General features: G+C 41.8%; 1 protein-coding gene across 1 annotated transcript in view; it reads left to right on the top strand.

Annotated features, from left to right (window-relative positions):
* Window positions 1-8,914: 8,914 nt before the first annotated feature.
* LOC108502370 (gamma-aminobutyric acid receptor subunit rho-1) overlaps window positions 8,915-27,480 on the top strand; it is a 31,870-nt gene continuing 13,304 nt past the window's right edge. Inside the window, exons 1-4 of the mRNA XM_017825267.1 lie at window positions 8,915-9,179; window positions 22,177-22,230; window positions 23,964-24,070; window positions 25,418-25,485. Of these exons, the coding sequence (XP_017680756.1) occupies window positions 9,058-9,179; window positions 22,177-22,230; window positions 23,964-24,070; window positions 25,418-25,485 (351 nt within the window). The 5' untranslated portion in view covers window positions 8,915-9,057. The remainder of the gene's footprint in view (window positions 9,180-22,176; window positions 22,231-23,963; window positions 24,071-25,417; window positions 25,486-27,480) is intronic.

Below are 27,480 nucleotides of genomic sequence, written 5' to 3'. Positions count from 1 at the left end.
CTGAAACTGTGTCAGGGAAGTTTATTTGTGATAACCCATGTAGCAGCTTTTAGAAGCTGGCCACTGAAACCAGAATTGCATGCGACAGATTTATGGCTCCTGTTTGCTGTTCTCTTACTTGTGTGTCAATGCAGTTCATAATACCTTTTCAGATTACTTTTTATTCCTATTTCAAGGCATCATTGTTAGGGGGAATATCAGTAGCAGAGGAAAAAGAGCCAACTGGTAATTTTCCAAATGGCCATGTATAATTCACAGAGCTTCAGCACATCCAAATGCCAGCAAACATCATTTCAGCTCTGAAATTCAAGGAATATTGTTGTTAAAACTGTCCCAGTCTGCAGTCATGTTCCGATGTTAGTGGAAAAACTGTGAAATATCTCAGAATTGACAGAGCTGGAGATGCTGCAGCATATTCATAGAGAAAACCAAAAGCTACTGGATTTCTTTGTGCCAAAACTAAAAGGTTGTAGTGAGTCCAGTGAGAAGGAATATGCAAGAAGCCATTGGGACAAGTTGCCCATGGGCATTCCACATACAAGACTCCATCAGAACAAAAGAAGACTAGAAAGGTGAGACTTCCTGACATTTATCACATCATTGACCCTGCACACTTCAAAAAAAGACTCTCAGACACCCTTGAGAAGGATTCCATGGCACAGGTCTGTACGCCAGCCAGCTGCACTGGGCTGCTCTCCCCAGCAAGACAGCCTCTGCTGAAAGGCAATGCACCCAGCTGATTTAGACAGCTACATCCTGATAAAACTCACTGTTTCCTAGAAACGCTTCCCCAGCAGTCCCTGATGGCTGGCTCAGATGTAGTTGTCCATATTGCAGGTAAGGAATTTGGACAGGCGACCCCCCAGTTCCTTACACACTGGGATGTGCAGAGAGCTTCAGGCACAGTCCAGAGGTGCCAGAGACTATGTAGCTTTAAAATGAGTCTCTCAGTTTCCTTGTTCATTTGTTCATCCCTCAATAAATCCAAGATAAGCTATACAGATGCCAAATGCTTGACTGAAAGTGTTAAAGTGATGCTGAAGCCATATATGAACTGTGTGAGTCCTGTGCAAAATGACCAGATATCATTTGTGGCTGGCTGGTGGGTCCACTGGAGGGACACCCATGAAAGTGAGTGACTCCAAGAAGCAGCTTACTGAAAATCACTGTGTGTCTCAGGGTACATTGATCAAGGAAGACTATTGTGATATTTGTCTTTGTTTTTTAAAAAATACACACTCCTCTAATCCACTATTTATTTAAGAACCACCTTTTGACCAATACTTTTGTAAACTCAACTGTTATAACACATTGCCCTCTGAAGTTAATTCGCTGCCAAATTCAGAAAAGGTTGTCAGATCCAAACAAATTTGTCTTTCAAAGCATTGTTCAGATTTGCCACTTAACTGGTGCAAATAATTGATAGTTCTCAGCCTGCCTCATTGACTGTTTGATTATCTAATCAGCTCTACCTTATACCACTGGCAATTGCACTTCCCCAGCTTTAATCCTGTCTGAGAACTAGCCCATATCCTCCAGAAAATCATAGTGTCTTCAGTTAATAAATACACTCATAATGAAACAAATTTCACTGCTTCTTTTTAAAAAGAATTAAAAAAATTATATTTCAAATTTACCTTCTGTGGTCTTCCAGCCACTGGAATGTTGTAAGATTTAATAAGGATATTTTAACAAATATGTAGCTTGATGGATAGAGAACTCTCACTTTTTTAAACACACAAGGTAGCAAATTTTGGCCTTCTTATATATACATATATATATATACATATATATATATGTAGGTACTGGTCAGCTAGTTTTCCAAGAAAACTCTCCATTGGTATCCAGAATTTCTCCTCCTTATCCTAAAATTATGAGCCACATTTTTGACTGTTAGATACAATCCAGTATCTACCAACAGGACAGTTTTGTAGTAACCTGTAGTGAAATGACACTAGTAGTTTCTGGGCCTTCCCCTATGATATTCCATTTGCTCCCTGTCAGCAATCCTTCAGTTTTTCTGATCTACTTTGTGCCACTGCATGCTTATTCAGGATGCAGTCTGTGTTTTAGTCTTGCTTATTGTCAAGAACAGTGCAGGATAAAGAACCAGTCTTTTGGGGGAGATAACTGCATTACCTGATGGAGATTTGCCATTTGCAGTCATATTCAATATGGGATTTTTATCCAGTTTTAAAATATTTTTCTTATTTTATCTTGATACTGTATTGTTGCAGTTCCTTAGTAAAAATGCCATGTGCTGCAACATTAAATGCCTTACAGAAGCACATTGCTTTGCTTCATTTCCTCCAGCAAACACATTTTAAATTAATCAAAAAAGGATTAACTTGGAAAGATCTATTTTTCTTTAAAGCCATGCTAATTGACATTAATCAAATTACCCTCTAACTCTTCATTTATTGAGTGCCATATCAGCCTTTCCAATATTTTGTCAGGCTGAGGGCTGTAATTAGTCCAGTTGTTCCTTTAATCCCCTCTGAATATTGGCAGAACAACTCTCTTATTAAGCACTACTGCCTTCTCTGAATTGCTATTGACAGTTCTGTAGCTGTTATTCATACCTGTGTTAGCTTTTGCCTTGATATGTCCCTATTTGAATCTCTGTGTGTAAGAATTTCAGTCTCATCGCCATTATTTTTTCTTCCATTTTGTTACTCTCTTTTGAAAAGCATTTTGAACTATTTCTTGGTGGACAGGCAGAGCCCGTTAGCATATTACTGATGAAATTCCCCGTGGCGTGATGCAGATGGAATGTGAGAACAGTAGAGGAAATGGAGAAAACCTTTTTAGCTCTGGTTGTATGTGTAAGAAATGTACTTATTGCAAAGAAGTGGAATGCCATGAGTTGGATAGGAGGGCTAAGGACCAGAATCTAGTTGGCAGAGTGAAATTAGTCCCTATCCGGATGTCCAGAGCATAATTTCAATCCAGTTTGAATGCTTTCATATCTTTTAGTTCTGGATCTGCCAACAGAGATCCCTTTAAGGGAGCAGTCCCTCCTGGTAAATGAGTGTGCTGTGTGCTGTGAGGACTGGACTGAGGAGCATAAGGGAAATTCTTTTCACCTGTAGCATCCCATGTCTGCCTTCTCTAGTATAATCTGCTAGCAGCAGACAAAAATACTTTCTACCAGGCTGCACTAGGCACTAGTACATGTTTCAGTATTTTAATTCAGCCTTGTTAAACTGCTAACAGCAAAGTATACTTCTAAAAGTGTCTTTTTATCTTTAATTTATCTTTTACCCTTTTTTTGGATATCTTTTCTTTAGCAGCAGAACCTCCATGCAAAAAGGCCAGGTGCCCCAGAGCCAAGTACACACAAAGCCGCCTAATCCAACTAGCCCAGCTTCGGGAAATTGCAGAAGGGACTGAAACAAAAGGACACAGCTCAGCACGCAATGCACATAATCTCTCAGACAGAGTGCAAGGCCACACAGAGACAGTTGCAAACTCAAATATGTTTCCACAGGCAACAACGACACATCATGTGAGGAGAAAAGATATATTTGGTGGACAAAGACACCCCTGAGGTAAGAGCTCTAATGAAACCAGAGTGGTATTAAAGATGTGCCTCGTTGGGGTGCTGTAGCATTGTTATTCATTTTGGCAGTGAGGAGTGGCAGCTGAATGCATTAGTCCTCAAGCAGTGTATTTCACTCAGGCACATTGTTTGCTGTAGCCATTCAGGTTTCTGCCCAGTGCAGGCTTGGCCTATTTCCCTTTCCTTTCATGCAGTGCACAATCCATTTAGGGATTTATAGCGGCTTAGAGGCCCATGTACACTGCCTTGCCTCTATCTGATTTTTATTCTGTGATAAGAAGGCTTGGGGTCATGGGTTCATTGGCACTTCTCTCCTCCCTGTCATTCAAATTGCATAGAAATTTAATTATTCATTAATTGTTATGATTTCTTGAGGTCCACCAATGTCCTCATCGCTACTTGGAGAAGTTCCAGGGTTTGCCACAAAAAGCATGTGAATCTGCTCTGATGTGATATTATAAGCAAGGGGTGTAAGAGAAACTAGAAGAGAGCAAGGACATAAAAACAAATGTGATAACAAAGTGCAAAAGCTTTTGTGGTGTAAACCTTGGCCAGTAAAAGTGACATGATTTCCATCTTGGTGCACACTTACGCCAGGTCATAGACTGATCTTTAATGCTGAAAACTACAACCTTCCTGTTTGGACATTTCCTCTGCCCAACTCAGGCCAGTGGTCTCTGCTCTCCACAATCAGGGCACATTGAGTTATGGACTGGGAAAGAGTGTATTTGCCTCTTGTGCCTGCAGAGGAAATAACTTTTTGTTATTACAGCCCCCTTCTGTGTGGGCTTCTTTAGTTTTAATCATTTCATTGTAAATCTGTATATTCACACTTCTCTCATCCTGTCAGCTTCCCAGAGAGTTTGATTTTGAGTAATAAAAAGAACAGAGCTATGAGTGCTATGAATAGCCACCAGCTTTGCTGACACCACCACAGTGAAACTCAGTGGATTCCCACTTATTCCCAGGTTATTCAAATTCTATTGCTCATCTGTACTAACATCATCCTTGGATATGGTCCCATAATCCAACAAACATGAAGGATCCAGCTGACAAATTTCACCTTCCACAAAGCGAGCATGAATCTTCTGTGAACATCCCAAACAATGGAAGTATACTTCTTAAACAGGGACACAAGTAATGGAAATCCCACTAACTTCATATTAAGCCTGATTTTTAAAGTCTCTGATAACAGCCATGATTGAAGGCACTAAAGAAGTAAAAAACTGTGCTCTGACCATTGTGCCCTGGAGACAGCAATGTCCTATCTGTTACACAGGTACCCTTGTGCTCCTCCAGCTCCTGAAAACATAAATCACAACAGAGATACACATGAGTCCATGATTGCATAAAAAGCTTTTAGATAAAGGCAGATACCTGCTAGGAACAGGTTAGAAAATGTAAACACTATGGGCTCTTTTATGTGTGCATGCTGTAGCTCCAGAGGTATTTACGTGATATATGGTGTGTATTGCTACACTATTTGAAGCTTTGGGTGGTTAGTTAAACAAGAGAAGGCCTGATTCATGATTTGACTGGAGTTATGGTTGTGACAGACACTTACACTGCATTGCACCTTGCCCTCTTGGGCACTGAAAGTACTCCGGGTTCCCATGGTAGCTGGAGGTCTGTGTGACTGTTCTCCAGATTGGATTTCTGCTCCTGACAAGTTCGGCATCTCAGTACACTGTTGACTCAAAAAAAGTCTCAATTCGTTCTTCTGACTGTGTTCTCATTTTGGAGATAGATGGATTATAAATAGAACTGAACAAATAGATTCTTTTCTGGGATCAAAAGGAAAAAGTGCATCTTTGGTTGTCCCAAAACTTTTTTATTTAACAAATTATAATAATATAGTTGGGCCAAATTGAATGAAATGTTTGCTTCTGTGACATTTCCTATCATCCTTTGTTAATGAAAATCCAGGAAATCTGGGATTAGAGTCCCAAACAGCCTGGGAAATCTGCATTTTGATGGCCTCAGTAACTAAGTAAAAGCCCAAGGTCCCACTGAACTCCTCTGAGTAACATAGTGATCAAAGTGATAAAGTCCTGGAGCAGGAAAAGCAACACCAGCTAGCAGGTGTTGAAGAGGCCCCTGAGCTGAGCTCAGCGGGAGCTGGTGGTGGCATCCCTGGGGAGAGACCAAGCTGCTGTACAGGAGAGTGGCTGCTGAGGACTTCAACACAAAGGATTCAAACCTTGTTCATTTCAGCTTGCTCAAGAATGTTTTTTAGGTTTCCTGTTCGTTATAATTTGTTGCAACTGCCTGAGATGGTGGACGATCATTTGCATTCAGCTCCTCCTCATCATCATGGCTACGCTTCGCGAACGAAGATTTGGGAAGGGCTCTACCCACATTTGCTCTGAGATCTGGTGAATGTCAGATGTAGGTGGAAAGCTAGTTCTTACGTCATTACTAGCTGGGTATCTGGAAAGTGGAGTATATGTTAAGTTTTATCTTTGTGAACGCTCATACGATGAGTGAACAGAAAAAAATGCTGAGGGATTTCCAAACCAAATAAAACAAATAATAATTCAAAATGAAAATATTTTGACACAAATCTCTAGGATCTTCCCCCCAAATATATCAGCTGATAAGACAAATAATAAAGTCTTTTGAGGAGACTTCAGTCAGCTCACAGCTAGCCCACAAACCATAAAAGCAGATCAACTTGTTGAAAATACAGTTCACTGAAAATTACTGATTCTTTTCATATTTGGTATCCAGAGGGTTTCTATCTACTGAATTAAAATAGTGCTGTATCTTTCATCTCCAGTTGTTCTCATGGAGAAAGCAGGCAAAATTAACTCTCCATCTACTCAAGCTCAAGATTAACCAAAATTTGAGGGCAAACTTTAAAAAGTTTTTTCCATTTTTCTGTTTTATTTTTCATATATAAGGCACATAGCCCTCTCTTTTCTTGTTTCTGGATGTTTGAATTGCCGCTTTTTTTCTAATTCTGATATGTGAACTTTCCATAATTTTTTCTCTGGGAATCCAGAAAGAAATAGTGCTGAAAGTGACCTTGAAAAGTAATGTAGACTAACTTTTGATCCTAAGACAAGATCTGCTATACCATCTTAATTATTTCTAATGACAGCAGTTGCAAACTCTCTCCATGTAATCTACAGCAATGCTTCCCTGTCCTTACTGTTTGAAAATATTCCTAGTATCTAATCGAGTGTCTAACCTCATTTTTCCCTTACTAATCTATCAGTTGCCTTTTGTTCTCTATATCATGGCCTTTTGGAGCAGAGTATTTTTCTCTTTCAAGTGACTTTTACATACCTGAAGAGGTGTACTGTCCCACTTTTACCCTTTCAAGCCTTCATTTTGGGTTATGAACCCAGGTGGTTCACAGTTTCCTTGCAGATCATTTGCTACACGTGTTGCCTTCTCGCGTGTCAGTAGTGAGTCACGGGTAAGTGCTCTTGATGTACAGCAAGAAAAACTGAACTACCAATGTTTTGCATCAGTCCTATAAGTACTTCACCAAGACCATGCTTCCCTCTCTTGCTTATAAGAATGTTGTGTGAGATGGTGTTGAAAGCTTACCTAAATCTACTGCTTCTTCCCAAGCTCTGAAACCTGTTGGCCTGTCAGAGAAAAAAGTCTGATCAAGATGTTTATTTCTCATAAGCCCATCTTCATCTAGTAATTTTCTTTCAGGAGTTTAGAAGTAGTCTGATGATTCGTTCCAGGATTTTCCTATGAATTGCTCATATTTTAACTTTTCTATGAGCAACAATCCAAAAAAAAGGGAAATAGAATACATTTTTTTGCCTTTTTGATATATTCCTTTAGCAAACTTCCTCTGTTATTGAGAGGATGAATATTTCCCCTTTCTCATGTGTGCTAGGGGACCTCCAGCTGTTCTAGAGCAGCTAAGTGAATTTGTGGTTATCCATTGCTTGTCAATCCCCATTGCTCCCCTGTTGCGTAAGAAAGGGACTAGCATTTTTTAACTACACATATGAAGCAACAAAAATGTATTTTAGAGAATTTGATGAAAGACATCATAAAACTTCATATAGACTGTTGCAAAGACTGAGAAGAGTATATCTAATATTACCACAAGTGAAAAGAACAAGTATTAAGGTACTTTTTATTCTCTTTGTCCAGGTTATGTGAATCAGTGGAAACGGAATGCAGATAATTTTCAAAGATAAGATGGGTACAACTGCTTTGAACAACAGAATTGATTAATCTCTGCAACAAACTGTTGGTGAGTGATTGCCCATCTCTTGAGACCTGCATGACTTTGTGTACCCCAGCAAATCACAAAATTGAATCTTGTTTGATTGAATGAAATTCTAGTGACTTTTAGTATGTTGTTTCTGTGGATCCCAAAGCAGTATAAATGCTCACTGAAGTTAATAAAGCCACAGCAGCTTAGACCAGGTAGAGATTTGCTTCCTAGGGTTTTTAGAAAGAGATGGGTGACCTGACAAACTGCTCTGAAACAGAAATGCACAGGTAACAGGCAGAGGAAGAAGAGCCTTGTCAGCAAAGGGATGGGACAAGACTGGTGGTGTCAGCAGGGCGTGGGGCAAGGTTTCCATGATAAGGCACAAGTAGGACCAGAACTGTAAGGCCTTGAGGGAGGGCGCTGAGGAGAAGGAGGGTAAACACAGAGCTGTGGGTTTTGCAAGGAGGGGTTGAGTTCCAAAGTGTTAGGTGAAGTGACTGGCTTGACCATATTTTTGCCCATGCTCTTTTATTATCTTTACCACCAATGAGGATCTTGTCTGGCACAACAGGCCCCTGAACTCTCTTGCAGCTCTGGTGGGTGTTTGCTGCTCTGTTTCGGCAGCATCCCTCCAAACAGCCCTGTGCTGTCTCCCCCATGCTGTCCTCTCCTACTCCTCTGCACACTGGGATACTTTCTAGACACAGTGCTCAGCAAAGCACAAGTCCTGCAAGCACCAACTACTCTGGCCACAGAACCACTGTATATTAAAGTAATTTAGAAGAAAACAAAAGATCAAAATTCTGGTTTTAGAGCTAAATAAAAATTAATGTTTGCCAGAAACTGATACATGTTTATTAACACTTTTCAATTTATTTCAATGCTTGTAAAAAACCATTACTGCTACATAGGTAAGTTTGATGATTAAAGAATGACTAATGTTACCAGCCTCACCAACTGCAATACTTTGGTTAAAAAGGCATGTTACAGGTATTTAAATAGGGTTCAATTTAAACCAATTAATAAAATAGCCTGTTTGGATGAAAAATAATTGTTCTCTGAGAATACATGAATTCAACACTGCTAGAAAATCCCTGCCATCTGACGTAGAGGGATTTATAGGTTTAGTGGAAATTGCTTTCCCCACTGTCCAGATTAAATACTGCAGGATGATTTTTTGTATGAGTAAACATCCTTCCAATAACGATCAGACCGATAATGTCTTAAAAAGAGGAAAAGGATCTACATTTAGGTTTTCTTCTTCTTGTATGGACTATTTCTGGATACAGGACCTTAAGGTAACATGTTGACTGTCCATAAAATGCATTTTAGCATCTTCCTCCTGTTGTGGGGATGGATTTTATCCACTGAGTGCAGAACCCACCGACAAGGAAAAGAAATACATGAGGTATACAAAAAAGGCAGGTGAGTCTCATTTTTTTACATTCAAATAGCTATAGTTTGGACAAATGCAATGTTTTGGGTGATGATAAAATGACTAACAGATAATTAGAGCTTGCATTTGCAGATTTTGATCTCTCAGGCAAAAATATTTTCTGTTGTTGCTTTTTGCCAATGACTAAGTTTTAATGCATTTTCTACAGTGCAAATCACTGCTTCTCTCAAAGAAAAGGGTTTGTGAGGTATCTCAAACTTTGAAGGGGTGCAAAAAAGGAAACATTTATATTTTTGGTGGTTAAAATGCAGTAGGATATTTACATGAAAATGAAGATGAAATTTAGGTCCATGAGAATTTTTGCATTCTCTGAAGGTTAGATTGACTTGAGAACTCAGATGAAAACATTCAGAATTTATTTTATTGTTTCCATGTCATTTGTTTTATAGAGCTTTTGAGAGGAAAAATTAAAGTCTCTCAGCAAACTTCAAGGCTATGCTCAGTTATTAGAGGAAACAGAAAGGGCATTCAGTTATTGAATTAAGATATTAAAATTATTTAAAATGTTGTCTATTCTCTCTCTCTCTCTCTCTCTCTCTCTCTTACAAAAAGACTATGTGATATTTTGCTCCCACTATCTTGTAGACAGCCATTTTAGGAGGTTTTGAGTTAAGGAAGGTTTTTTGCTACAGCTGAGTTCTGATCACTTATATTCTATTTTGGGGAATATTTGGAACTTTGTATGAGGATTTTTGTACTCAGGTACACAACAAGGTACACCCAGAGGAAAAATACTTTTTTTTTTTTGTAAGAATATAGGTGACATATTTATCATGTTTCACACATGAATCTTTCTGTTCAAATGCTGCATACTTCTGCTTGTGACGAACTGATCCTATGTTGTTTATGCTTTGCTATAATGTCTGTTCTGTAGTGACTATCAGCATCAACACTGTAAAATGTATAAGGATGTGGAAATGCAGGAATGTCACAGTCCTGAGGAATTCAAACCATTCCTATTAGCCTTCAGAAAAAATGACTGAAAGGTGGAAGGGATGGAAAGTTCCTTTTTATTTTCCTTCAGCCCCTTGTAGCAAGTGAGGGCTACATTACAGAGTGACTGCAGTGTCCTGGTTGGCACTTGGGGGTCCCTGAACCATTTTATACATAGGAAATGGCTTTAGCAGTGACATCACCTTCATGGAATTATAACTGGCAAAATGAATGCAGTGGCTCTGTTCATAACCAGCACCCAGGGGACACATTACCAGAGACAGTATGGACACAAAACAGCCACAAAGCCCTGTTTTCACTGAGGCTTCATGGTAGTGGCAGCAGAGGTCATATGTTGGCTGTAGCAAAATAAAGGGATGAGAAGTAAGGTACCACCATTTGAGCTGGAAAGCATCCAGCTGAGAGAAATGTGCACACACAGCCATGTTTTTGTTTAGCATCTTTAACAAAAACTCCCACTGCACTAAATGCTTAACAGTGTCAGTGCAATGAAGTGATAATATAACAAATCACAGCAGCAAAGTGTTAAAAATGTGTGAAAACAGAAAAGAAATACCTATTTGGTTAATGTAGGAACTGCCTCTTCACTTGTACTTTGTATATAAGGTGTAATTGTGCCAGGATAAGCCCATTAGAAAGCCCTGAGGTGTTGTGGCTCTGGGAAGCTGGCTCTACTGCCTTCCCAGCATGCCTATGCTGGCCTGGGAGGTGATTTCTGGCCTATTTCTCCCTCAATAAAGCACTAGTGATGTTGAGGAGAGCTGATAGGGAGAGAGGAGCAAAGTTGGCCTGTGGTTGTAGCTGTCCATCAGTGGTGCGGTGCCCAGTGCTCAGTTTGCCCTGGGACGGGGTAGGCTGCAAGAGACCCATGGTTTCAACAGCTCCTAATTTATAGAGTTAGATCCTGCTTTTAAAATGCATCAAGGAGGGATGCTATATAACACCAGAAAAAGCTTGCAGAGAACATTGCTCCTGAATATTTTGGGTTTGATTCTGTTTCCTCTCCCTTCAACACTCAGCCTTGAATAGCCATTATGCAGAAGGAGAAGTTTGAAAATTGACTTGTTACTCCTCTCTGAACACTGTTACCTCTTGCTCCATAAGGCCTGTGGTAAGGACCAGGATGGAATTCCATTCCTTCACTGCAGCCTTTACCTTCTGAGGGAGCCACAGGCATCAGTGGAGATTGATGGGGAAATCTATTTGAAGTGGAAAAGGCTGGCTCCATGCTACCACAGGATGCTCAGGATGGCTTGATTTGCACTCATGCTCTCCCAGAAGGCCTCCAGAAGGGCCACAAGACCATCTATATGCCCCACTGCCAGAGACCAGCATCAGCCACCAGTGTTGGCAGGTGGCTTAGGCACCTGTTGTAGAGACCTGCCACACTGGGTGTGCTGCCAGCATCCTGCTGTCCTTGAAAGACATGTCAGCTTTACTCCTGATTCTCATGGTGTAACTGATATAGGACTTACAAAGGTTTTAAGCTTGTTTCTTTGGATTCTGTATTAGTTTCTTCCAAGGAGAGTCACTTGCTTTGAACTCTGCTTTCAAATTAAAACTCACCACTGGATGTGCAGTTTTCAGCACCAGGGCTTGTCTTTTACCTGCTCATATCCAGCTGAGCCCACACTCACTTTGCCTTTGCATTCCTCCTGATATGGTGGATGGGACGAATGAGGCCCCACAGGGTCAGACACCTTTGTCACAATTTCTGGTAGGTACCCCAAGACAGCCATTCTATGATGAGGTACAAGAGCCCTAAAGAACTGTGAGCAGACAGGCATGGTTTTCCACATAAGAGTTCATGCATGCACCACAGTCTTAAGGGGACTGCGTTTGCATGACAGGAATATGACAGAAATTTTGAAAAAGGTCACAAATAATTCATTAAATAAATCTTCTGAGGCTTTGGGACATAGTGAAGAGTGTGAAAAGAAAATGGCAAACCAGTCTTGTTCAAAGTCACTGTGAAAGCAGCATAGTAGATAGCTTTATGGCATGGGACTTACTGCAGAGCCCTCCAATATTGTAATTCAGTATAAAAATGTCTGTGCCAGTCAAGGACTCAACTACTTATTTTTCCTAATCTCCAGGACAAATCATGTCAAAGGAATTTCACTTCAAAGAGCAGCAATACAAAAATAAAAGTTTTCTCACCTTGCAGACCTGTTCACAGTTTGCAGTCAGCCATGTGCAAATCCTGCTGTGTTTGCAAGGCTGTTTACTCCTGTTAAACCCAAAGTGCCAAAACTCCTACAGGAAGGAGTTGAGATCCGGGGCACTGGCAAAAGGGCTGTCTGCTGTTTTCCCAACTGCTCAGGCTCTTGGAAAGCCACCAGGCTGCAGGGGGGGCACTAGAATGATGCAAAGGCTCACTAAAAGTCACAACATCGTTGTGCCAACAAAAGGGCCAAAGCCTGTGTTGCTAATTAGACTTGCAGAATCTGCTAGAGAGGATGAGTTATAGGAAAAGAACTGGCCTGGAGCTGAGCCACATTGTTCTGCCAGGGGAAAAAAATCTCTTTTAACACTAAAATCTCTCTGGATAGCATTAAAACCACCTTTCAGACAAACAGCTCTCAGCAGAAGAAATTTCACTGTACAAGAGCTAAGGAACATGTTTATTTAATCTTAGCGAAGAGACTGACTCCACATTTTTAGTCGTATCCCTGTCACTCCTCAGCTGTGTTATAACAATTTTACCTCACTCTGGTCTCCAAATAGTAACTAATTTTTTGCTCCTTTAGAGTGCCCCAGTCATGTTTCTCTCAGTAAGAGCTATCTTTCACTGGAGTTGAATGACATCCTCTAAAATAAGCTTTGGGCTGGTTATCACAGTGTCTTTCTCATGACTAAAGATCTTTCTCTTTATGACATTTTCAGATGTTATTACAATTAATGACACTCTTCTTAAGTTATAGGCACCACCTGGCAGTGTAGTGAACATTTTCTACACTAAAGTTACCTTCTCTTGCTTTTCTTGAATTTGAATAGGACTTCCCTGTTGCCAGCTCCTCTGTACCATGGCCACACTGGATGCAAGCTGTCTGTGGTCTGTAAATCACATGTGGCTATCCTGGTACCTTCACTGAGGGTGTCCCTTACATGTAGGGCAGTTCCTACCTTCTTGGCTTCCTAATGCTTTCTCTGGCCTTATAAATTCACCCCCAACAGGATTTCTTCCTTTACCTCCCAGCAATCCTTATGCTACTCTCTTGTCTTAGAGTTTCTTTTTGTACATTCAGGATTGATGCTGATAGCATTCATTTGCATGAATAAATTTTACTAATGCAAGATCAGATCTTGGGAGTGCAGTGTAAGCCTGTCAAATGCCTGTTGAAAGCATTACCTGTGAAGGCACGTTATCATTATTGAGCCAGACCAAGTGAGCCAGACCACCTGTGGCCCCCAAGGCACTGCTTTCTAAGATCAGCAGTTTGCATTGTGGCTGGACACCGTTTGCTCCAGCAGTGCTGGGTCTCAGGAGAGCAACAAGAGGCCCACTGTGGGCTTCAGGCCAATGCAACTGGTATCTCCATCTTTCCTGTTGGTAACTTGCCTTTCCCTTTCCTCCTTTTACCTTTATCTCCTTCATTCCCTTTCTTTTCCTTCTTCTAGGTTTCTCCTCTTCTCCAATTAGCTGTTTCTCTCCTTTTTTTTTAACCCTGTGCTTCACCTGCCTCATTTATCTGCCCCTAGCCACATCTCTTGCCCTTGTTACACATCTCTGCCAAGTTTAGTCCTGCCCCTTTTAACTTCACATTACTCTGTGGCTTCCTTAAAACACTTTTATTCTGTCCAGCAGTGCTCCTCTTCTTTATCCTGTTATACATTAACTTATTTTTTATTATTGTGTTGCTATTTCTCTCATTTGTCTTTCCACCTTGTTGTTCTTTCAAGTAACTTCATTCCTGCGTGACAACTTTTCTTGGCCCAGCCAAAACTGTCCTCTCTCTGCTTATCATTGCAAATGATGATGCTTTGAAAATTATATTTTCTACTTTCATCATTATCACCAGGTTCCTTTTATCTCTTCTAGAACTTACTTTGGGTCTATGCTTCACATAGCTTCCTACTTTTCTTCAGGGGATTCATGGCAGACCATAGTCTCTACTGGTACTTCTGAAGCTGTGTTCGTAAACCCATGTACTGTGCAACTTTACAGGGACACCAATGATAAAATCTTCAGTCAACATTGCCACCATGTAATTTGCTCAGAATCAGCAGCTTCACATTGTCTTCTGGTCCACCATTATTGCAATGTGTTTTATGAGCTGGTGTGAGAAGACATAACAGGCTTCAAAATCCTGTGTGCAGCACAGCCAAAAAAAAAAAGGAAAAAAAAAAAGAAAAAACCAGCCCAACCAAAAGATGCTGCAAGGTAGTTTCCTCCCTCCTGAGTGAATATAAATTGATTTTAGAATTCCAGGGTTGGGTTCATATCTGAAATGGTGATGGTCTTTCTTCTATTAAATGCTCAGTCATCTTCCAAACTCAGTTGTGTTTTTAGCACTTACAGCTTTTGGTGAGAGTGAGTGAAAACATGCTGTGTTTGTGTAATTTGTTTCAAATATCTTCTCTGTGGTATTTGTTGTGGAAAGTCTTGAGTGACAGATTCCTGTTCAGCTTTTCCTGATTATGTAAAACTAGGATATAATCCTTGCACTGTATCACTTGGCCATTGTTTCCTTTCCCACTTAAGAAAGCCCTGCTCAGGCTGCCTGGAAGACCTCCCACCTCCAAGATCTCTTCTCTTGTTCTGCTGTTTTTTCCAGCTTTGGACATTGGATATGTGAGATATAGACATGCCTTGGTGTTACAGCATCAAAATGCTTTCTGTTTTGCTTCTCCATTCCCAATAATGCCTAAGCTCCTGTTTCTCTTGCTGAGCACTGTGCAGCATTAAGCTGATGTTTACTGAGAAATACCACAATGATACTGAGACCTCCTTTCTCAGCAGCAACAGCTGATTTAGAGGTCATCAGCATCTTAACGTTGTTTCTGAAAGCACAATGGAAAAGAATGTACACTTTCCTAAATTTACTAACACTGAATTTTTCTAAAGTCATTTGGCATCGTGAGATTCTGCTGCAATTCCCCACCCGTAGTTCTGATTTTAACTACCTTAAACAGTTACATATCCTCAGTAAATACTGGTTACAGTAATTATTCTTTTATCCAAAATAATTTATAAAGCTACTGAACAATAATGATCCTATCATAGGTTTCATGGGACTATACTGAAGAACTATATTCGTGGTGAAAATTCTCCATTATTCCTCCATTTCTTGTTTTGTAACCATTCACATTTGGGAAGCTTTACAAGAAGGACCTGTCAACACTCTTTTGCAATTTGAGGTACAGTGTATCATCTTGTTCACCCTTGTCTACATGGTCATTAGCTTTTTAGAGAAGGCTTTTATAATTACTACAGCTACATGAAGAGAGGTTGTAGTGAGGTAATGTCAATCTCTTCTCTCAGGTAACAAGTGAAAGGATAAGAGGAAATAGCCTCAAGTTGTGCCAGGAGAGGTTTAGATTAGATACTAGGGGAAAAAAAATCCCACAGAAAGGGTTATAAATCATGGGAACAGTCTGCCCAGGGAAGTGGTGGATTCAGCATCCCTGGAAGTGCTCAAAAAACATAGATATGGCACTTGAGGACATGGTTTATTGGTGAACACGTTGGTGGTGCTAGGTTGGCAGACGGACTTGATTTTAAAGGTCTTTTCCAGTCTTAATGATTCCATGATTCTATAGGGCATAGCATCCTTTAAAGAAAAGATAAACTGCCTTTTGCTCTTATTCAATATAAACCATATTTATCTGGTGTCCAGTATTGGTGTTTTTTACTATCTTTGTAGCTAATTTGTCCAGTGTATCTTCTCAGAGTTCCAAGGAAGTGGAAAGCTATCACCTTCCTCTCCTGTGACACCAAGGACAATTTAAATTCTGGTTCAATAGTTTCTTACTTGGCTTTCTTCTGGGTAAAAGCCTGGTGACTTATTCAGTCCATTTACTTTAAATCTATCTCTGGTCCTGTGTCAATATATTTCTTAACCTTGCCTCGACAGCAGAATGGAATTGTTACAAATTTGTATTTTTTTAGCTAGTTATTCCCCATTCATAATTTGTACAATTATTTCTCAGTATTCCACGCAGTTCTTTGTATTCTTTTTTACTGAAATTCATCTTATCAACATCAAACCTTTTCCCCAACATGCTGAGGCTGCTTTGAATTTTGGATTCCTATATTCCCCAAATGCCTGTTTCTCTTTCAAGCATGCCATTGTGCACAAATTTTATAGTTCTGTTATTTGCATTATTATTGAAAATATTGACTAGCAGATCTGTGAGCTGTTATTTAATGTCTCTCAACAGCAAACTAATGGCAGTTACTTTAACAATGGTCTTTCAACCACGTTCATAGTCACAGTTTCATCTCGACCATATTTCCCCTGTTTAGTAATGAAATATTAAAAACCTCACTCAAATCTACTTTTCGTCCTGCTTACACTAAGGCAGCCAGTTACACCGTCAGACAGGACGTTAGACTGGATTGACGTCAATTATTGCAAAGATTCACATTGAGTGATCTTTATAATCTCATTATTCCCTAGGGGAGGGGCAGACAAATGGATCACTGGAGTTTGTCACAATTTATTTCCAAATGTCAAAACTCCAACTTCCTTCCCTGATCTGCACTGTGCTGATATCTGTTTACAAGTCAACTTTTCTTCAAAGACTGGGGTAGACATGAAACCTTTCAGCACGTTCTGCATTGCCCCATTTTTTCTCCCCTTCCCTTCGTCCATGTCCCTTTCTTGCTTAACTGAGCCTTGGCACCACGCCTGCCTCCTCCTCAGCTGACAGGATCAACCTCAGTCATTCTCCTTCTGCTTCCTCCAACCTTTCCTTTCAACATACATAATACAAATCCCCCACAAACACCCACCCACCGGATGCAATTCCTTCCATAGAGGGACACTTCCATTTTTGCAACATCAGATACTGTGCCAAGACACCTCAGGTGGCATGACATTTCTTTGAATAATCAATATGTGTAGGCTTGTTTAATGTTTTTCCAGTGTTTATGTCCAGACAAACAAAAGAAGTGCAAAATTTGAAGGGTGTATATGTCTCCTGCCTCTGCATATTTTGCATTCTAGGACTGACTTATATTCAAGTAATAATGGATTAAAATGGAGTTCTCACTGAATTTTCTGTATCACTCAAAAATATGGTAGAAGAGCTCCAAATCCCATTGCTTCTCAGACTTTGTGATGTAAACATCAAAAATAGTATTATTTTCTAATTCCTTTTCATAATTTTAACAACCTGTAATAGCAATAGCTCATCTTTCTTCATCATCTTTAAACCTACTGATCATAAGGACAATATGACCCAACATAGTTACAAACAAACAAGGGCTTGACAAATGCCAAAATAAAATACATTTTGTGATACAGCTCACAACTTTGTAAGTCTCTCAATTTGAGTACAAATTAGTGGGTTTCTATCTTACATCATCCCTGGGAAATAATGTGTAACACAGTGGATCATGTCTGATGCAGTCCATGTCACTGGGTAAAAGCAGCTTCCTCCCATGGCAAGTTTGTTCTTTCCTCCCTCAGATGCTGGGTGGTTTTTCTTTCCATTTAGTTACCTCACTTCTCCTCCTCCTGCAAAGCACTTCTCTGGGCTCTGGACTGCTTCTCAGTCTTCACCTGGACCTGCTGCACCACCTGTCTATCAGCATCTCCTGATTGCAGAGGAGGTCTTCCCAATTAATTCGTGAAATCAAGGCATCCCCCGCCTGGTTTCTGCCTTTAACATGTTGCTGATGTGGTATGAACCCAAGCCAATAACTGCTCATAAAACAGAGGGAGAAACAAAACCTAGTCAAATATGTAGGTATAGGTATTTAATAAGACATTTAAACTTCTCATAGCTCTTTATTAGTACCAATACACCTTCGCCAATCCCAGGTCCTCTCTGCCAAGACTTTGTCCCCTGCATGGACTTGTGCTGCCCCCACTGTCCTCTCCTGCCTTGCCCAGATATAATTTGATGGGAAAACCAGGGAGAACATGGCTCCTGGCATTCCCCTACTCAGCATGGCATATGGGCTGTGAAGCATAGCAGGTGCAGGACAGGAGGCACCACACAAGCTGTCCACCCCTGTCCACCCAGAGATGGGGAGCCCAGAGCTGAACCCCATGGCACAGCTGAAAGGGAGGAGGGAGTTTTCATCACTTTCATTACTTTCCAGTTAAAAGTCCTGCTGAAAACTAGCTCAGCAAGCTCCACACCCCCTGTTGCTTTGTGTCAGTGGTAGGAGAGACCGTGGATCAGCTGCACCTCAACACAGAGTGAGCTACAGAGCTCATACCTGACAAAATTAAGCATGTGGTGGTCTCAGAGGATGATGATGGGGATTCCACAGTCTCTGCACCAGAGAAGGGGTGGTGTCATCTCCCAAGCTTGAGATAAGCAGAAAGGAAATGGGCTCCCTGGGAGTTTCAGCCCCAGCTGCTGGCTGCCAGGCTTTCTGTGGTGGCAGGCACCTCCACTCAGGGGAGTTGTAGCTACAGCCCCCTGCCAAAATATTGCTCATGACACAAGTAAATAAAGGGACAAAGATTATGCAATAGCCACATCTCAACAATATTTCCTGAGACAGAATCTGATCTGCTATCCTTCATACAGACCTAAGAACACCAAAAGGGAGGGAGAGAGCAGACTGTCCCAGATTTTAATAAAATCTGATAATAATAACATTAGTGTTAGTCCAGCCTGCCAAACCCACCAGCACTTCTCCTCAAGGATGCAAGCCCTTGGACCCAGGAAAGACTGAGTAAATCTGGCTGCATTACTTCAGCAACTTTCACTTTACTCTCGAGGAAAATACACTGGGCTTGCTTTCTCCTGAACTGAAACTGTATCTTGATTTAACTCCTCAAGGAAGAAATGTTCTCAATCATAATTAGATTATTCTACTAAGAGTGTAAAATAGGTCACTGTCTACTACAAGTATATTGCCTCCCACAGAGAAAAGACAGTATGATTTATAGGTGGGAAATGTGTGCTGCATAAGTAATTACAAATTAAAATGCTACAATGGGCAATGACTTGTCTCACATTTGTTTTGGTTGCTTCCAAAAGCTCTTATTTCAAAGTTCAAGAATACTATGGGGTTTCTGGCACACACTGAAAGTGTGGACATGATGCTCCTCTGGCACAAATACTGTGAAGCTGGGCATTTGGAAATGCCTGCTGGGACCTTCAGATGTCATGGTTGGACTGTTTCTTCTGAAAATCAGACACTGTTATCCCTAATCTTGCCATCCTTTTTGCTGTGTTGGAGTCACTATAAGAGCCACAGGAAATCTCGTGCTTTAAAATGCAAATAATAATAACTGCTTTTTGCCTTGTGTCTATAGCAATAGTGATCAAAATCTGGATCTGCCGATTTTTTTCCCTAGCTATCCTAAGCTTCAGCTGCCTCATTGCCTTCCAGCCCCAGCAAGATTTAGCCTTTGAGGCAGAGGCATCTCAAGATCTCTTGAAGCAGTGGGTAGATTTGGGGGAGTACAATGACTTTGAAGAGCTTGTATCACCCCAGCAGCCAATGGCAGCCTGAGAGCTACTCTAGCAATGCTCAGGGAGCACTGTGAATAAATGTCACCCTGTTCCAGTTGCTGCTTTTTCACAAAGTGTCTCTGTGATCTTCATGAGACATGAAACGCCTTTTGATACTGTAACAGTTAGGAGATAAATATTGACATTTGGAAAAAAAAAAAGTTGTTCATTATGCAGTATGTTTTGCCTCAGGAGTTACTGTTTACTTTTAAAGACAGCCTGTCACCCCAGCAAAGGCAGGAGCAACACTGTCACAGTATGTGGCCACAGTGGCAAAGGGCTGTGTTGAGCAATCTGTGAGCGATGTCTGGGCTGAATCTCCCAAGTGCCAACGTCTACCACAAACACCCAGAGACAGCAGACACGTAAGGGGAAGCCAGAGCAGCTTTCCATTGATTCATGGCCCAAATGGGCAGAGTAATGGGGGCCCATGATGGAGCTGTCATTGATCACTTAGCCAGCAGAGCACTCCCTAGGAACCAAACCAGAAAAGCTATTCATTGAGTAGAAAGAAATGGGACTTCAAATTGCAGTAACTGGGTAATATGTAAAAATGTTTTGCTGCCACAGGAGGAGGCAGGAAAGTGGGAGAGGCTCGAAACCCCAGAATTGTGACAAGTGGAATGGGACTGGTAAAAAGAAGTGAAGTACCTGAACCAAAGCTCAGATGAACACAGTACTCTGCAGTGGCTAGAGTACAGTGGACATTTTATGCTTGTTTTTGACAAGGAAATAAAGTTCAATTTGGAGGTGGTGAGAAACACCTGAAGGAAATAAAAGGAACCACCCAGGGTTGCTGAGTGCTGAGGATGGGAAGGATTTGGCCATGAATCCTTGATGGCCATGCCTTGAAGTCTCCCTCAACAGGCAAGATAGGGCCGGGGCCATCATAAAGCATTAGATAAGCTCTACAAAGGAAATGAAAATTAGAAATTGCAAGAACATGGCCTGCTTTATTCTTGTTTGAATAGCAGAATTACTTCTGAACAGCCAAGAGTTTACTAGGGCACTTTAAAGTCATGTAAATCGGTCAGCTTGTTGCCAGAATCTGCTTATGCCCAAAACATGAGAAATTACTTCCTGATAGCCAGCAGATGAGATACAGGCAGTAGCGAGACACAGCAGCAGCAGCCCAAGGCAGAAGACTCCAGAAAGTGCATTTTGCATTTGCAAGTGGTTTTCTGTGTGTTGCCCAGGTCCAAGCAGTGCCAAAGAAGCTACTCTTTGTAATGAAAATGGTGCTGCATGGTCCAAGGCTCTCCCAGACAGTGGTCTGCCTGTGGGCTTATTCCCAGCCTTCCTCTGGGAGTCACAGAGCAGATTCCAGTAAAAACAATCCCACAGCCAATGCTTTACTTCAGGGTAAGTCAGTGATACAGCCCTGCATGCCCACTCCTAGCCTGGCTGTCTGCTTGTCTGTGGGAGCAGAAGGATGAACCACCCTCTGATACCATTGGCTTTCAGAGTATTTCCAGCCCAGGGAGGAACTGTCCCGTAAGGCCTGAGGTTCCTCCACTGCTCACCAAAGGGATGATGGTGCTCATGTGGTGACACCCATTACTGCAAAAGGAGTTTTGCTGCTGTAAACCTCTACAAAGGCATTTGAGATGTATGTTAATGGGCAAAAAGCCACATTAGTAGAGTTGATTACAGTTAGTGTTTATTACAGAGAGAAGCTAATTTTTTCATTTTTAATTAAAGATGAGTTAGAAGTGTTAAATGTTTGAAATGTTACTTTTCCTCAAGCTAGCCAAAACCACTTACATTGCCAAAAGCATATTCTTACCTTTAATGATTAAATAAAATATTGGCCAAAGACCTGAGAGAACCTTTCTTGACAGCCAGCTGGAGACAGTGTGAAATCAGAAACAAATATTTTCACAGTTTTTTACTTTTTTTTCCCTGTGGAATACTTTGGAAAGAGTTTCTTCTCATGAACACACCCGGTTGCCTCTGGTGTGTAGTTGTAATGGCTGTACCCCCTCTGGCAGAGGCCCCTGGGCAGCACGGCCTTTCCCTGAAGCCCCTGACAATGCCAGCCAAGGCTGGGGAGGTGGGAGGTGTTCCTGCCTGGGTCTTTTTCCAAGCAGTCAAAAGCAGGGGCATCCTACCTCACAAAAATCATCAGTCTGCTCCTTTTGCCCTGTCCCAGCTGCGAGCCCCTGGCATGCCCATATTCCCCACCTTCTGCCATGCCCAGTCTGGCACTGGCCTTTGGTGAAAAGGTTAAAAAAAAAGGTAAGCACCATTTCATGCCTGTCACAGAAGGTAATGCTGCAGGGATCTGGTGCTTCCCTCCTGACATCGTCACCTGCCTGTCCATGTCCGCCTGTCTCAGCTTTCCCTTTTCCTGTTGTTTGTGTGCAGCCGGCCGCAGCGGCAGAGACGGGAAGCCCACGGCGAGGCGCACAAGCAAGGCAGGTAAGCAAAACCTTGGGTGGCTGCTGCTGGCCCAGCCCTGCCAGCCACATCCCCATGGCTGGGCTGAGGCTGTGGCAGGGGAAGGGGGCACCACTTGAACATGCCAGTTGTCTTTAGGTAGGAGTCATGCCATTAGTAGGATCCAGCAGGCCCCAGAGAAAGTCCTGTTGCCTGACACCCTTATGTAGGTGAGGTGTGATGCTACGGCCATTTGCCACATCCCTTTGGGCTTCAAGTGGCACTGATACGCAGTTTGTGTTGCCCATGCTGTGTGAGCGGGCACTTTGCCTCCAAGAATCCATTCTGCAGAGCTGAGTCCACTCCACAGCCTGTGGAGTGGACTCCACTTGTCCTTTCCACTGCCACTGACAGGGAGAAAGCACCTTCCTGAGCACAGTCAAACCTGCTCACAAATGTTGGCTTCGTCAGTGGCCTGCTAACTTTGTTTCCCCGTCTCAGACAGGCATAAACCTTTCCCCATGTACACTCACAAGTCTTTCAGAGGCTGAATTAAATCTAAAGATTTAATTTAAGGGTCCACATTTTAAAATGCCTGAAGGATGATTCATGACTAGAACTCACTGGTGGAGGTAGACAACTCACCTCTCCTAGAAATTATGGAACTGAGACTGAGAATCTTTCTAAGATGTTTCATAGATAAAGCTCTGGGTTTGAGAGGAGTTACTGATAACACTGCTGGCCTCTGTTAGGAAATTGTTGTATTGGCTTCTTGTGGTACAACTGCCCATAAGTTACAGCATGGCTAAACAGTCTCATTTAGGAGAAGCTTTATCTCAGGAATACATTCCCCATCAAGTTTCTCTGATAACCTGCTTTCCTTTAATCTGTTCCTTACTTGTCTTGTGTATATTCAGACAAGCGTCTCTCTGAGTGTGCCGTCTTTTCTAAAATCAAGAACCAGCAAAACCTTTCCTCCTGTTTTTGAGCCCTCCTGCCACCCGAGCAGCTGCTGTGCAGCTGGCTCTGAGGCCAGCAAAGGCTTTGCCTACACAAGGGAGCAACCAAGGAGCTGCTGCCACCATCATCCCAGCCAAAGCACTGGAGTGCTGAACAGCAGTTTGCACCTTGGATGTGGAGGGGGAACAGAGCATCCTCTGTCCAGCATTTGGTGCAACTCCAAAAGCTTCTGAAATGACCCTCCTAGGCTCTTAAATGCTCAGAAACCTCCCAGGTCTTTAATGCTCCTTTTTATCCTTGATAGAAATCTGGGGCAGGAGCTAATCATTTTATCCCAAGTTACAGGATGGCCTGCCTCCTGGCCTGCTTCCCAGACTGTCTCCATTTTGTTCCTGGGCAACAGCCAGTAGCTTATTTGATATATTGTTTCCCTAATTCCTAGCCTCACACTCCATCACATGTCAGCAATGCCTCCCCACCATTTCTATTTCCCCACTTATCTATACATACTGTTCCTCCAGCCCACACTTTTGAATGACTGTCTCCAAAGTGCTGTAAGCAGAGATAATTTTACAGACAAAAAGTCACCAAACGAATGTTTTCTCAGTGCCAGAATTCACACAGGTGCCTAAGCTATATGCTGAGTGCAGGAATCACTGTTTAATGACACATTGCCAACCACTGCAAGCAGTCGCATGGTCGTGGCCTAAGGAGTAAATATTCTAAATGTTCTAAGGGGTAATGGAGCGAAACGAGCGCATACCTCTCACAGGATCTGCTTGGGGCTCATAGCTGTGCTTCTCTCCTCCTGGTAGCCCAATTTTAAAACGAAGCCCTGACATCACCAAATCTCCCCTGACGAAGTCAGAGCAGCTGCTGCGAATAGATGACCACGACTTCAGCATGAGACCAGGTTTTGGAGGTATGAAACATGCGCATTTGTCACTGTTCCTGTTTACACTGTCACTTCTTTGTACTGTAACATGTACCGAGGTTAAGAAGCAGATTGGCGAGTAGAGACTTTTCTGCCTCTAATTTCTGTTATTTTGGGTTGTGAATTCATGATATGCTCAGGGGGATAGGGTGCAGAGAAATAGCCTTCTGGATGAGCAAAAAGCATAGTCAAAAGCATGGAAATATGATTACAGGCAATATAATATTCCTGGTATTCGGGACTGACACTTTCCTCTGACAAAAATCTGCAAATACACCTCATGTTTATCTCTGGATGATGCGGAAATGCACGAGGTGCGTGCATAATCAAATGACGTACCACACCTATTGACTGGCTATTTCATTTATAACCAAAAGAAAACATTTTGACTGCCCCGTGTTAATGCTTGCTTACAGTTTTGTGGCTGTGTGCGAGACCAACCTAAGCTTTCAGGGAAATGGATGAAGAACACGTTTTCTTTCAGCCCATCAGATTAGAGAATGTTGTAATTTATCTACCCTTTCTGGCTGACAGATGGTCATTCAAATCCAGGATACCATTATATACTCTGATGAAAGAAGATTTTATTGCTAAATGCTCAATATACCAAATGCCAGCATGTTCAATTAATTTAAAAATGTTTCAGTTTCATAGCAGTTTGCTAATGTGCGCATTATTTGTCTTGACAGCTCTCCTCTACTGTAATTGTCAGAGGTATAGGAGGGACCAGTCAAAGCCTTGAGGAGGGAAAAAAGATCAAAATCCCTATTACAGGGGGTCAGAGTTGGATCCTTCCCCTTGGGAACCCCAGGCTCAGTGGCACATGCCTGTGTCCTGCAGTGCATCCCCTCCTGTCACCCTGTCTTTTCCACAGCTGGGCACTGAGTCAAATACACAGAGTAGCTCTCATGGATGTATTAGCCTACAAGGGGGGCAGAAGTGAGGGAAAAAATTGGAGTAACTGTCACACATTTCCTTAGTTGTGGTGACACTGCTTTCCCTCAGAATAAATGCTCCACCAGGCATCTGTCTTGCTAGTTCTGGACCCAAGCACTAGAGCTAAAAGCAATTAAAATTGCTCTTAAATTTTGAAGGGACACATGTAGGATGACACAATAAAAAGAAAAACTCATTAATAGGTCAGTCTCATTACCGACTTTAATTGTTATTAGGGGCTTTTTTTTATTAATTCAAATGGTTTTTAATTTCAATTCATTTACTGTTGTTTGTGTTTCAGACCAAGTATCTATTTCTATCTCTGAGATACTAAAGCCAGGGGATTACTTTGTCTCACTAAGTGTGTACTTTGTCAACTTTGAATTTTTTTCCCCTCAGGCCCTGCAATTCCTGTTGGGGTGGATGTCCAAGTTGAAAGTCTGGACAGCATTTCTGAGGTGGACATGGTAAGAGTCACAGATGGGACCTCTATAGACCAAATCCGTGCTGAGAGCAGGGCCAGGTACAGCAGGCTACCTGAGTTTGTCTCCATGGGGTTTGAATACCTCCAAGGACAAACACTCCACAGCCTCCAGGAGGCAGATTCAGGCTTGATCCGAATCTGCTGACAATGACTTCTACTGACCTTGTGCTATCATTTCATGTCCCTTGAAGCAGAAGGAAGAAATCTGACTCTTTTCTCTAGGACAAAATGATACAACACTGCTAAGACTGTCTCAAAGGATTTGGGTTTTTATATTTTCTTAAAAAATAATAACACGGTTAAAAGCTCTGAAGAGACAAATTAATGTGTTAGCTTTAAGGCACTTTTATATACTGTAGATATAGTCTCACTTTGGCCATGTTCTGAGGTGGTCAGGGACCAGAGAGCTCCCAAGGACAAGTGGGAATGGCTTTAAACAGAAAAAGGGTAGGTTTTGAGCAGATATAAGGAAGAAATTTACTCAGAGGGTAGTGAGGCACTGGAACAGGTTGCCCAGAGAAGTTGTGGATGCCCCATCCCTGGAAGTGTTCAAGGCCAGGCTGGATGGGGCTTTGAGCAACCTGATCTAGTGGAACATGTCCCTGTCTATGGCTGGGGAGTTGGAACTAGGTGATCTTTAGGTCACTTTTCCAATCCAAACCATTCTATGATCCCCAGAGTCTCTCAGTAGCTCAGCTTTTGCTTTGACAGAGAAAAAAAATCACTCCCCAATAAAGAGTACTTTTCAAAATGTTTTGATCTTTCAACAGATGTACCAAATAGCTCTGAAGGTTTCTCGGAAAGCCCCAGATTCTCTGTGTTCGTAATTAACAGACAGAGGGTTAAAGAGCCTGCACCTGATTTTCCATGTCTAAGCCAGGAACATGTCTGTGTAGCAGCACAGTTGCTATTCAGCAGCCACACTGGTTGCAGACCAGGCTCCTCTCACTGCAGCTGTTTCAGCTTTTGAGTGGGCTGGGATATCATCCCATCACTTGCTGGGTACAGCAGGATTACAACACATCAGGGGTGAGCATCCTCCCTAGCGCTGGGGACCCCTCCAGTTGACCCCCCCAGTCTCTGGTGCTCTTGGCACCCTGACAGATAGCCACGGGGATTTTGAGCTTTCACCTCTCCTGGGATGGGTCCAGCCCACCTGGTTGAGGAGAAAGCTTGTGAGGGTGGCCAGAGAGTGCCTGAAAAGCTTAGGGACTTGAAATGAAAGGGAAAGAACTTAGTGTTGAGAATTTTGAGGTAAAAAAAAATCCTACCAAAACAAAAGAAGAAAAAAACCCAAACCAAACAAAATCCAAACCACAAACCTTTTCTTTTTTTTTTTTTCTAAAACAAACATTATGAGTTTTTATTAGTTCTCATGACTTTTGAATACTGCCCCTGCTCCTCCTCTAACATCATGCTGCAACGCTCAGCAAAACTGTATGGCCTTGGGATAAAAAAATCCCATTCAGGATCAATTTTGGCTGTTTGCAAAATAATGATGGAGAAGACTTTATGTTGTCAGAATCAATTCTTTTCCACTCGTGCAGCTTTATAGAAAAAAAAAAAGCCATGGTGCTTTGCAAGATCATTCCTTGCTTTTTAAATGAAGAGACATCAGGGACAGTTATCTATTCTGCACTAAGTTTAAGCTTGAGAAGTTAGTTACATCAATTTTTCTTTTTTTTCTGTTACTTTCTGACTACAATAAAGTGATAAAATAATAGAGACTGTTATAAAATTTCATTAGGATGTCACAAATCAGATTTTTTTTTCTAACTAATTTAAAATTATATAAATATCTATTATTATAGATAGTCTATATATTATTATAGGCTAATGTTCTCTGGTGGTCTAGTGGTTAGGGTGCAGGACTCTCACCGCTGCGACCCAGGTTCTATTCCCAGCCCCCCGGGCAGATGGAGCTCATCAGCCCTGTGTGGCAATCCATCTAAGAGAAGGTCACTCTAAACAAACCTAC

This window comes from Lepidothrix coronata, unplaced genomic scaffold (genome assembly GCF_001604755.1).
Source record: "Lepidothrix coronata isolate B3197 unplaced genomic scaffold, Lepidothrix_coronata-1.0 Scaffold4, whole genome shotgun sequence".
NCBI lineage: Eukaryota > Metazoa > Chordata > Aves > Passeriformes > Pipridae > Lepidothrix > Lepidothrix coronata.
This window is presented reverse-complemented; position numbering and strand designations above follow the sequence as displayed.